At 47.0% G+C, this 12,335-nt stretch overlaps 2 protein-coding genes across 2 annotated transcripts in view; one reads left to right on the top strand and one right to left on the bottom strand.

The window, feature by feature from the left end:
* Positions 1 to 12,335, top strand: part of GALNT17 (polypeptide N-acetylgalactosaminyltransferase 17) — a gene marked incomplete at both ends in the record, with an annotated part of 224,636 nt that overhangs the window by 193,184 nt on the left and 19,117 nt on the right. The gene's annotated exons all lie outside the window — the stretch shown is intronic.
* Positions 3,951 to 12,111, bottom strand: LOC311217551 (very low-density lipoprotein receptor-like; the record flags this gene model as incomplete). The annotated part of the gene is made up of 5 exons (XM_084299687.1): positions 3,951 to 4,023; positions 6,411 to 7,654; positions 8,543 to 8,762; positions 9,428 to 9,485; positions 11,994 to 12,111. 5 exons carry the CDS (start codon positions 12,109 to 12,111, stop codon positions 3,951 to 3,953), a joined length of 1,713 nt encoding a protein of 570 aa, XP_084155813.1.

The raw sequence follows: 12,335 nt of genomic DNA, 5'->3' as shown, positions 1-12,335 counted from the left end.
GAAGAGGTTCTTCACCGAGAGGGTGGTCGCACACTGGAAAAGGCTCCCCAGGAACATAGTCACTGCACCAAGCCTGTCTGAATTTAAGAAGCAATCAGACTGTGCACTTAGTCACATGGTCTAAACTTTTGGGTAGACCTGTGCGGTGCCAGGAGTTGGACTTGATGATCCTTATGGGTCCCTTACAACTCGGGATATTCTATGATTCTATGATAAAGCTCTTGCACGCACCCATCAAGTGCAGCCTTGTGCTAGATGGATTCGCAGCAGAGAGCCTGGTTTGTGTGTGTGTAGCTTAACCTTCAGCCAGGACCCAGGGCGGTGGCTAGGCACTGTGCCAGTACAGAGACCCCCTCGTCCATCCCTTCTGGGAAGCAGGACAGGAGGGATGTCCTGGTGGAGCAGCTTGTGGCCTCTCTTATGCCGCACGGCAGCCATGTGGTGCTGAAGTCAAGCAGGGACAGTACAGAGCTAACAACTCACGGGGGTCTCACTGCCACCAGATTGCCCCGAAGAGGTGCAGTATAACAAGCACAGTGGCTAGCTGCCCTTTTGCTGCGTGAACAACCATTAGTGGTCATGCTCTGTGGTGTCCACGCTGTGAGCAGACCCCAGGTAAGCAGAGAGGTGTGGCAGAGGCTTTGTGGCTGGGATTTTGGGAGCAGGGCAGTGCTGAGATGTGCTCCTGGGGAAAAGTGCTGGCTGAACAAGGTGACAAGCTCTGCAAGCAGCCAAGGTGATTTTTCAAAACTGTTCTGATTTCTACTGTGGCAATTTGGTCCCACAGATCAAGGGAGCAATTTGTGGTGTGTGTTACAGGAGGACTTAAGGTGAAGCAGCATGCTTCCTGGGCAGCCACAAAGGGCACCATCCTACTGCAGCATGGGGCATAGAAGCATGATTGATATTCTGTGGGGGATGGCTGAGGTATTTGTGGCTGTGCTGGGAGTGGGTTACTGCTGTTCTTTGGGGCATTAATGCCATTTCAGATCTCCTAACGAAGTTGTGACCATGCTATTTGGTCGGGCCACACTCCACAGTGCAAGTACGTGCTGCCTTTGCTGGGTTGGGCTGAATTAGATTAAGGGAGGGCACATGCAAGCAGCTTTGCCAGCAGATCTGGAGGATTTCCGTCAGGTACCCTGTGGATCTTTAATTATGACTAGTAATCCAGATGCATAAGTTCATTGGAGGTAGGGAAAAAAAGCTTTTGGTAAAGAGGATCCAGCTGGGTGCTGGGTAGCACCTGAGTGAAAATGATCAAGATGCCTTTGCCTCAGTCGTGCCCCTGGCACAGTCCCTCTGTGACTGGAGCACCTAACACCCAAACACACAGATGTGTTCACAGCAGCCCTTGTCAACACCATGTGAATCCTTTGTGAATTTGGCAGAAAGCTCTGAGTGTTGGTGGTAAGAGAGAAAGAGCTGAAATCCAGGCTTTGGGAAAGACACCAGGAATTGTGCTGCTGATCTTAGGGAAAGCGGGACTGCATACCCAAACAAGGCTTTGATCGGGGTTAGGTTGTACAGGTGCAGTGTTAATTAAGGTTGGTATTAAGAAAAATAGGAGTGCAGCTCTGTTCTGAGGTGGTGCTGGGTGTAATAGGAGGAAAACCCCACTCTGCATTAGATGCATTTTTATTTCCATCCTGTCCAAGTCTGTCCTCACTCACTGCACAGCCTCCGTCTTTTTGGCCATTGCTTTTGTGTGGTAGTTGAAGGGTTGAGCTTCTGGCTCCTGTGCGAAAGTTCAAGCCCTCTGAAATCAGAGACCAAGTGACCATGCAACCAGCATATGTCCACACCAATGGAATGCCATGGTCTTGATTAAACCAACATCTAAACATTGTGAGTGTGAGCCCTGGCCGCTTGCTCTGGAAACTTTAGAAGATGAAAGGGAGAGTCCAGCTGGACAGGCATCAAAGAAACTGGATGGTCTTGGAGTAGGTCACGAATAGATCAAGCAGCTGCGCTGCAGTTATCCCCCGAATGCTGCCCTCAAAGACAAGGCTTCCAAATGTAAAATCACAGCTCCAACTCGGCGGCTTTTCTGCCCTGAAGGGAAATGTTTTGGGAGTTGGCCAGACTTGAAGGAGTAGTGTTCAACAGATGAAGGCGCCTACCACTGTTGAGCTGAGCAGCTGTCAGTAGGTTTTCCATCTTAAAGAGCCTTTGCACAATGCTTCACCTGCACGTGTTCCAGAATTTTAAAAGAGATTTTTAGTGGAGGCCGAAGGCTGTCTGTGACAATCAGTTATCAGCGGTTCTGCTGATGATAGCTTCAGAACCACGGCAATTGCTCAGGCTTCAAACTTTCACACTTGCTTTGACTTGCAAAGTATTCATTATTTCAAAGCACAAGACGACTCCATTGAAGAGGGGATTTGAACAGTGCCATAGAAAATAAGCAGATGGCAGAGTGAATGGCAAAAATATGACCGAATGGCCCCAGTCTCTAACCATCTGGTTTGGACCTGCTTTTCCCATTTTAAACTTGCACACATTAAGTTTGCTTGCAGGAGACATAGTGCTGCAAGGGGGAGTGTGCTGGGCAGTAGCATGTGATAATTTTATGCTGGGCAGATTTTCCCCTCTAAAACAAGGGCCAGGTGACAACTAGCTTCCAAATTCTACTTGTCCTATATGAGCTGCCCATAGATAATGGCTAAAATGATGGTCAGGTGTGTGTGGCAGCTTTGCATCGCTCCCTCTACCTCTTCTGGGCATCAGTTCTGAGCATTTCTTCCTGTCTAACACATGGTCAACTAAAACTCAGCAATAAGGTTTGGAATGGAGCATTTTTCAAAGGAGTGTGAATTCCGTTGAAAAAGGGCCCTCTGGTCCCAGTGTATCCCTCCTGCTTGGAGGTGCCTCTGCCTGGTTGGTGGTTGGGTGGCAGCAGGCTCCGTGTGCTGGGGACAGGAGCCTTTGAAATCCCTCTTTACAGGAGCAAAATCAAAAACCAAGGTAAGGAGCCTTAGGGAAACCTGATAGTTTGTTTCAACACTTGGGTTTGGTGTTCTGGCCAAGCCTAATGAATGAGAAAGACCATAGCAAAAACATCTGAGAGCTTACGAAGCACTGTCAGTCTGGCTTAGAGCACTGACAGGGCACGATGTCCCTCATGCCTGTGCCTGTCTGTACGTGCTCACGGGCATTTGCACCAAATAACAGACACACACAGACACTGCATACATTTCCTCCCTCTATATATGCATGTTCTACTTTTGAATTCATTAGCTCTTCTTTTTGATGAGTTACTTGAGCAATTTTCTGCAGCGAGGATAGGCTGAGTTGCATTAAATCATATCCATCTATGAGCATCTATGTAGGAGCTCGGCTTCCTTCCCGTGCCTTCATCCCCCATCTGATGAGAGGATATCTATAATTACCGATCACAAAAGCCGCAGTTGTGATGTGCTGGAGTTAAGACAACTGGAAGGCTAGGAGAAGTCGGTGAGCTGTCAGTTCAGGAGCTGCTCTAGCACACTCTGCCTCTCTGTGCATAAATAATTCTGTTTCAGAACTGCCTCTTATGGTTAAAATGCTACATGACACCTTCCCCCCCTCCTGCCGCTCCCCACGTGGAGTCATGTTAGTCCAGAGAACAGTCTATGGGTAATTTTCTCTAAAGGCTTTTTGTACATGAAAAATAGATCAAAATTCTGTTGAACTATTTATGCTATTTCATTTTTACAGCTTTGACAGAAATGGTAGAAATGGTAATAGGAGAATGCGATCAAGATGCTTTTGGTATGTTACTGGCAATAAAAACAAAAAAATGAGCAGCCTCCAAATAGATTGGGGTCAAATCCTGCAGGTAAGTTCTGTCTTACGAGCGTGTAAAGCCTGAAGTGTTCTTTGCCTTCCAACAGGGCTTACAGGTATTGTTGATGCTAGTTTTAGGCACTTGTCTTTTATGGGTCTGTAATAATCTTTGCATTATACTATTACAACATAATCAGGTCCTTGTCGTGCTGCCAAGACTGATCAGATAACGCAGCGTACTGAGGAATTTTCATACTAAACATATTAGGAGAGGCCCATATTTATACCACAATAGCTGTGAACCACTTCAACACATAGTTGAAGCTCTGTGCTCTGCAGGACTGCAGGTCTCACCCATTTGGGAGCTGGTGATACAAATTTTGGCTCCAGCCAAGGCATGGAGTTCGGGTACGAGAACATCTCTGCAGTTTCATCAATCACTTGTGAGAAGTGGATTTAAAAATGCTCCATTCCTCTTTAAAAAAAACAAAACAAAAAAAAAAACAAACAAAAAAACACAACACTTTAGAAAATGTTAAAATGACAAAGCTACGGTAATTCTGGTTGCTGTAGTTCAATTTTAAAGTAATTAAAGTATCTGTCCTGGTGTGCTGAGAAGTGAAATGCTGCATTTTCTGTTTTTCCGAGCCAGGGGGATGTGAACACTTGCCCTTAAAGCTAATCCTCCCTGAGCTGTGCTTTGTGATTGGAGTGTTTTAAATATAGCCTGCCCCCAAACCCATTCTTACGCACCTTATCAGGCGATAAAGCCAAATCAATACCTATTGTAGCCAGGAACGATGCACTTTTTAGAACAGGTTGTGTTGGAGTTGTTGGAGGAGCACAGCATAAATTTTTCATTGGAAAAGCCTCAAGTTTGAGCAAACACAATTATGGTTTGGATGTCTCATTCTCCTTGAACTGTGGCAGCACAGAGAAATCACTGCTTTGCATTGACTTGAAGCTTGCTTTATTCTAACATCTCCAATATGTCAAATGTTAAACTGTTTATGTTTCTTGCGGAGTTAAGAGGATGAAAACCATCGCTATTACCTAGTATTGCTGTAGGTTAGTATTTGTGGAGTGAATTTTGCACCTGTGTTCCACTTCTATTTGGCATTTTTAAATGGCCAATATAGCAGGAATGACTTCAGTAGTCCCAGCAGAAAAGCTAAGACATTTGGACACTCGATAATCTGGGCAGTTCTGGGGTTGGTCTGACACAACATAAACAAGAATCTGTCCAAATCACATCATCCAAGAGGATAAAATGTGAAACAAGTAATACCCCGCCCCCCAAAAAAGAAAAAGAATTTATTATTTTAAATGCAGTATTACCCTTTCATCTAACTACCATGCTCTGCTTGACTGGATGTTGTCTGAGGTAACCAGGCTAGGATATGGACCACTGAGGAGGGAAAATCATATTTTGTTGCAGGAAGCACGGCCGAAAGCACGACAGACACACAGTAGAGTCAGATCATGCTCCATTTTATTGCCCGAATAGCCTAACTTTTATAGAGAACTTAACAGGGGTGGACAGTGTTTCACACAAGATTATTGGTCAAAAGCACTCAGACAAACAGCTACAAGAAAACAACCCCACCTGCAAGAAAACAACCCCCTTGTGATTAGCAGTCACATAGACCTTGTCCTTGAGGCCAGCTACTGGTAACAATATTTTCCTGAATTCCTCAATTGGGCGATGTGGGAACACTGTCATGGGAACTTCTCATAGTTGCCCTGGTAGCTTGGTTTGCTCAGCTACAGCAAGCCATGGGATTTTTGCTGTTTCAAGAAATCCCTCAACAATTCCCCCTTCTTCTTTTGAGCAAACCAAGCCTGACACAGCAGTTTTACAAGTAACTCTTTAGCTATACTTACAACACACAACGATGATTACCACCACCATAAACCAAATCCTTAATCCTCTTGTGATTAAACCCAGCAACCATCTACACTTTGTTTCAAACAAGTCAGTGAACCATTGATTGAAAGGATTGATACCATATTGAATCTTTCTCATGTGCTCTTTCAGGAAAGTAATGGATTTGTGAATTGACTCATTATGATCAGAAAGGTTTAAACAGTACATTCCCTTAAAGTCCTCACACCCATTCCTTTAAGCCAAAAGCAAGATGTCAATAGCAGCTTGATCCTGTAAAAGCAGATGTCGCAGACTATTTTGATCTGGTAACATCTCCTCAAGTATCTCTGTCGTGGCATAGGCTTGCCTCTCGGCCCAGCATACCAATTTTTCTAAGTTGTTACGTGCGGCCGCAGATGCCACTCCAGGCACTGAAATTGCTAATGCCGCTCTAGCCGCAACCCCACACAATTCAACATTATCATTACAATCCAATGCAAGCAATGTCCATTTATGTCTGGTGATCTCACGCAACTGTAACAAGCTAGGAGCAAATACAATGAGTTTATCTATGTAACATGGACATCTGATAGCATTTGCAGGGATACCTTGCCAGGCCCCATCCCCACAAATCAGAAGCACATCAGGAGGTAAGGCCAAAGCTGTACAATTGTTCCAAACACTGTAGTTGTTACCCCTTGTCTCCATGCTATAAACCCCTAAACCCTGCTTAGCAGCGTCATTGCAATCACAGGTGTTATTTGTGTCTTTGTACCAGTATGGCCTTTTCCAGGTTCCTGTAGCAGGAATCATCTGATATCCACGGCTACATTCACTTTTGTAGCCACCTTTCAGGCTGATACACATCTGACTACAGATACCAAGGTTTTGACATTCATCAATGTCTCCACAGTTTCTCTTGTCTATAAACTCAAACCCAGCTGGACAGTCACATTCATTTATGATGCATTCCTCCAAGGGCTCATCACCCCAGTCCTTGCAGTCTCTCTGCTGGTTACACACTTTATTGATATCTATGCATTCTCCACTTCTGCACTTGAATTTGCCAGGTCCAGAGCACTGAATAACATTGTTACAGTTTGCTTCATCAGTGCCATACAGACAGTCTCTCACACCACTGCACTGCCTACTCCCATGGACACAGTTCCCACCTTCACATCTGAACTGGTCTGGCCTGCAGGTCCGAGAAGGGCAGTTAATTTCATCACTTCCATCCTTGCAATCAGGATCTCCATCACATCGCCACTTCTTGTGGATACATTCACCTGAGCTGCACTGCACCTCACTCGTAGCACACTTCACTGGAGGTGCAGGCTGGCGGCCACACTGCTCCAAAGATTCATCCGAGTGGTTGGAGCAGTCAGCATCATCATCACACACCCAGCTGATAGGGATGCAGGTAGAACTCTTGCACTGAAACTCATGAACACCACAGGTAGGAGGTGCACACTCCAACTCATCGCTACCATCACTGCAGTCATCTTGAACATTGCAGACAAAGCTTTTGGAGATACATTGCCCACTACTGCATGTGAATTCTGCTGCACTACAAGTCACAATGCCACAATTCTCTTCATCTTCTCCACTGTCACAATCCTTTTCACCATCACATTTCCAGGACACTGGGATACACTGGGTTGACTGAGGACCACAGCTGATTTCATTTACCCGGCATGCTCTCATATGACACAGCTCAGCACTCTCATCAGACCCATTTTCACAGTCCGGATCCCCATCACACTGCCATCTATTTGGCACACACTGACCACTGTTGCACACAAAGTCAGATTCAGCACACATCTTCACACAAGCACTCTCATCACTGCCATCTGAGCAATCTTCACATTTTGCTCTAGCACCGTCGGCAGCAGTGCACAGGCAGGCGAGGGCGAGCAGCAGGCAGAGTGCCCCGCAGCGCGGCAGCACCCACCGCCGCCCTGCACCTGTGTCACTTATACTACTCCTATTACCCGTGCTGTTAGTGTCAGTGGCATCCTCCTGGCACCGTTTCCATCTTTGTCGCCCCTTACTCTCCCCCTTTTCTTTTTGCCACTGACCATTCACCACAAATGGATGAGACACATGATTACTAGTTAGGAAAGAGAGTGTAATGTCTGCTATACGGCTGCAGGCCGTGCCAGCTGCAACCCTAGAAGCTGTTTGTGAACGAGCCTGCCGGTGGTCATTTGGCAGTGTAATCTGCGTCTCTGCACTCCTGCCCCGCAATAGAGCTAAATTGTCACTAGTAATCTGTAGAATGTGGCAACCCCACGGAATGTTATCCAGAAACATAGTTATAACACCGATCTGGGGACGAATAGTCTTTTTTTGCATTGCAAGATAACTTCTTATAAAAAGAATGCCAGAGAGAAGCAGCACAGCCGCTGCTGCCGCTGTCTCCATGGTTACGTCAGACAGGCTGCAGGGTCCTGATCTCCGCCCCTCTGCTCTGTGCCGACTCGCCACACGGTGAGGGTCGGCTGCCGTTGTCCACTGACGCCTCTGGTCTCCCGTAGCAACTCGACTCCGGACGGCCTGCGCCGCAGTGTGATCACGTCAATTTCCCGCGGCCCTCCGCAAATTCCACGTCCCGCCGCAACTCCGTTTCCCGCGGCCCTCCGCAAATTCCACGTCCCGCCGCAACTCCGTTTCCTGCGGCCCTCCGCAAATTCCACGTCCCGCCGCAACTGTAATTCCCGCGGCCCTCCGCAAATTCCACGTCCCGCCGCAACTCTAATTCCCGCGGCCCTCCGCAAATTCCACGTCCCGCCGCAAGTCCGTTTCCCGCGGCCCTCCGCAAATTCCACGTCCCGCCGCAACTCCGTTTCCCGCGGTTTTCCGCGTGTCTCAGCGGGAATACCACGCCTCACCGTGAGTCCTGTGTACCGTGTTTCTGGGCCGGTGTCCGGTCCGCTCAAGCGCCGGTCGGATGGGCGCTCCGAAGTCCCGACGGCGCGGCGAGGTCGCGGCGCCGCTGGTCCCGGCGCCGCTGGTCTCCTGGTCTACCTGCGTTCGGATGTGCCGGCGCCGCTGGTGTCCCGCTGCGCTGCGATGTTTGTCCCGGCGAAGCTGCGATGTTCCGTTCGGGTCCTGTTCAGGTCTCAGCCTGTTCGGGCGCCATATGTTGCAGGAAGCACGGCCGAAAGCACGACAGACACACAGTAGAGTCAGATCATGCTCCATTTTATTGCCCGAATAGCCTAACTTTTATAGAGAACTTAACAGGGGTGGACAGTGTTTCACACAAGATTATTGGTCAAAAGCACTCAGACAAACAGCTACAAGAAAACAACCCCACCTGCAAGAAAACAACCCCCTTGTGATTAGCAGTCACATAGACCTTGTCCTTGAGGCCAGCTACTGGTAACAATATTTTCCTGAATTCCTCAATTGGGCGATGTGGGAACACTGTCATGGGAACTTCTCATAGTTGCCCTGGTAGCTTGGTTTGCTCAGCTACAGCAAGCCATGGGATTTTTGCTGTTTCAAGAAATCCCTCAACAATATTTGAAAGAAGTAATCCTGTTGGAAAGGGTTTCCATGGCCTCATGGAGAGAAAACACGTCTACAGGATTATCAACAAAAATCCTTTCCCCGTTTCAGCTGTAGGATGCAGAGTCTCTTTCACTTCTTTGTGGAGGTTTCAGAGATAGTTTATTGGTTGATCAGGATGAGCTTGTCTGAAGATTTCCATCATGAGGAGGGTCCCTGTTTGGTCTACAAATACAGACATTGCCCACATGGAGCTTCCTTTTTCTAAAGGCAGTGTACCAGATGGTCTGGTTGTTGGTCTTGGCTATAGCTACAACACTGCATCCCTGCTGGATGGCTATAGCACAGTGGCCACAAAGGTTCACTGCTTTTACATAAATTATCACTCCACCAGTCCTCCTGCAATGTGATCTGTGAAAATCCAGATATGCAAAGTAAAAGACAATCCTCTTCAAGGAGTGCTTGTGTCCACCTGCAGAGATTATGAATACTATATTCTGCTGCAATGGAAGTAAAACATCCCTCGAAAGAGATGGGTTTTCTTTTCTTTTTTTCCCTGCTCTGTGTGGTTTCTTAACTGACTTTCATGCAATTTAAAGTAACATTTCTTCTACAGTTCTTGCTGTGATCACTATGGTCAGGTAGCAACATTCGCTGTGGCTTGAGGCAGCACTTCAGTGATGGTATGCCATACAGCACGTACGTACATTTATATTTATATCTATAAAATAAAACATAACCCAGTTTGCTGTTTATGAGGCTTGCTACTTCAGATTGTCACCTGCGTGACAATCAGTGCTGTGACTGTAGTGCTGTGAAGCTGTGTGTTTACCAAAACAGGTAAGTCCTTTCTAGAGAAGATAAGGCCAGCACAGCGCCTTTGCTCTGTGCTGAGGGTGTTTGGTACCAGGCAGGCACTGCGTGATCCCTGTCTGCGGAGGGACTTCAGCTGTAAAGTGTGGTTGTACCCGCTTCCATCCAGGGAACAGCAGCGGCCATGCTTTGGGTACAAAGGATCACGGAAGTTTTGGGGAAGACCCTTCTTGATCTCATTCCTGACCTCTCTTCTGCTCTGACAACTTGGGCACCAGGAAGCTGGAGCAGAAGGTTGGCTTTGGGGACGTCCCCCTGTGTGCCCCTCTGCGGGGCAGGTGCTCCCGCAGGGACGTGGGACAGAGCACTGCCCTAATGGGAGTGGAGAGGGCAGAACCGCTTCAGATACAGTGCTAGAAATGTATCTGGGAGCGTGTTGTTTCTTCTGACAAAGGAGTAATTTGGAGAGATACCCCATCTCAGAACCATATGAAGGAGCTTGTGGAGAAATGATTATTTCTTTGCCTTTTCTTTTTCTTCCTTTTTTTTTTTTTTTTTTTTAACGTTTCTCAATTGTATTATTTAGGTCTTTGTTCTGATGTGTTCCATATTATTTTAGCTGCCCTGGCTAATTGTGTTTTTCCCTTAACTTAGGAAGTTGCTTTTAAAAGAAAGGAGGGGGGTGAAGATAAGGCAAAGCTGTTAAATGAGAAATCTATTGCTAATTAAGGTATGGTTTTGCTAATCACCTTAAAAATGAACTTATCAGCTGGAAAAGCCTGGAGTTTGTGTAATGAAAGTTAGGAGCATTTTTCCCCGTTTCCTTCCGTCACAATACATTTGGAGATTAAAAGTTTACCTTGTAGACTTATCCTGACACCATTAGACATGATGTCTCTTTGCATTAACTGCAGGCAGGCTCGAGCTGTTCTAGGATATAGTTTAGTCTGAATAGTTAAAATTTGGCAAAGTTATAAGCAACAGAAGTCAGGATCCTGTAATGGGAGCTGTCAGTGCTCATTGTGGAAATCACACCGAGCTTCAGCTCAAACACTGCGTTCAGGACCCAAGATAGCTGCCGTCCCTTCTTACTTTTTATTATGATTATTATTAATGATATCCCATGGGTGAGGAGGATGCACAGCATTATATAAGAAGCCACCCAGGCAGTGAGATGGTTTTTCATATTGGGAGGCTGATGTTTGAGAGGAGGAGGTGCTACACTCTGGCAGGGACATGGTCCTGATGCTGGAAGGGGCAGGATCCTAATTTTGCCCCTGATGTTGCAGAAGCCCTTCTCTTTTTCTGCTGTCAGCTTTCAGTGAAAAAATAAAAAATAAATTAAAAAATGGTTAGCCTGAATTCCTTGGTACTCCTTGTGGCTATAGGAAAACAAGTGCAATGTATGACTTGTTCTCATATCCCAGGGGAAGCAGCCCCTTTGTCAGTATTTTATGATTAAAATAGTCTTAAGGATTTTATTTTCTGCTTCTCTGCCGGTGGGCACCATGGCATAGCAAGTACTGGTTGTAGCAGGCTGAGAAGGAGAGCGAGGTTTTCTAATTGCACCAGCACTGTGAACCCCAAGGTGGGACTCACATTTCTAGCCCTGCTGGGGACGCCAGATAATGCCCCAATCCCAGTGTAGTACAGGACAGGCTCTCGGTACCCTCCTGGGCAGTGAAGCTCCTCTGTGGCACCTTTTTCCACCTGTCTGACTCCGTTGATGGTAGGCAGATTGTCCTAAGTCCTTTTGTTTAAATAACGCCCCTCAAGAGTAATTGCTGCCTGTGGCAGGCAGGAGCAAAGCAAATTGATAGCTGCAGTGATTTTTGAAGGCCAAGGGGATCATGGACAGTAATTGTTCTTAACTGCTTCCTACCTGGGAAATTGTTTCTGTGGTTGCTGGAATGAGCAGGTCAAGTGAAATTGGGATTTTCTTTCTTTCTTTCTTTCTTTGTCTCTATCACTCACACAAGGGACCACCTGTATGCTGTGTTTTGTGGGCAGTGTCCTGTTCTCCCTCCTGTACCAGGAGTGCAGTAACAGTGGTGGATGCCTGGTGCTCCTCCCTGGGCTTGCCCGCAGACCTGGTCTCCCTGGAGCCCTGGGATGCCCGCAGCCGCTGCAGTTACTGGTGGCGAGGCCATCATTAGGGATGAAGACACATGAAGTGTTCTGCATGAGCAACATGAAAAGAGCTCTGATTTTGCCAGTGGAGGCCTGCAGGCTGATGGCAGAGGAGATGCTGGTGCCTTGCCTGGGAGCTGGGGGAACGGGATGCTGTTGATGTGGCCGCGTGCTGCGTGCTTGCACCAACTTAGAACCGTAGAAGCATTTATGTTAGAAAGGACGTCTAAGATCATCAAGTCCA

The sequence above is a fragment of the Netta rufina genome (genome assembly GCF_964035555.1).
Source record: "Netta rufina genome assembly, chromosome: 21".
Taxonomy (NCBI): Eukaryota; Metazoa; Chordata; class Aves; order Anseriformes; family Anatidae; genus Netta; species Netta rufina.
The sequence above is the reverse complement of the archived record's forward strand: the minus strand, read 5'-3'. Positions and strand labels throughout refer to the sequence as shown.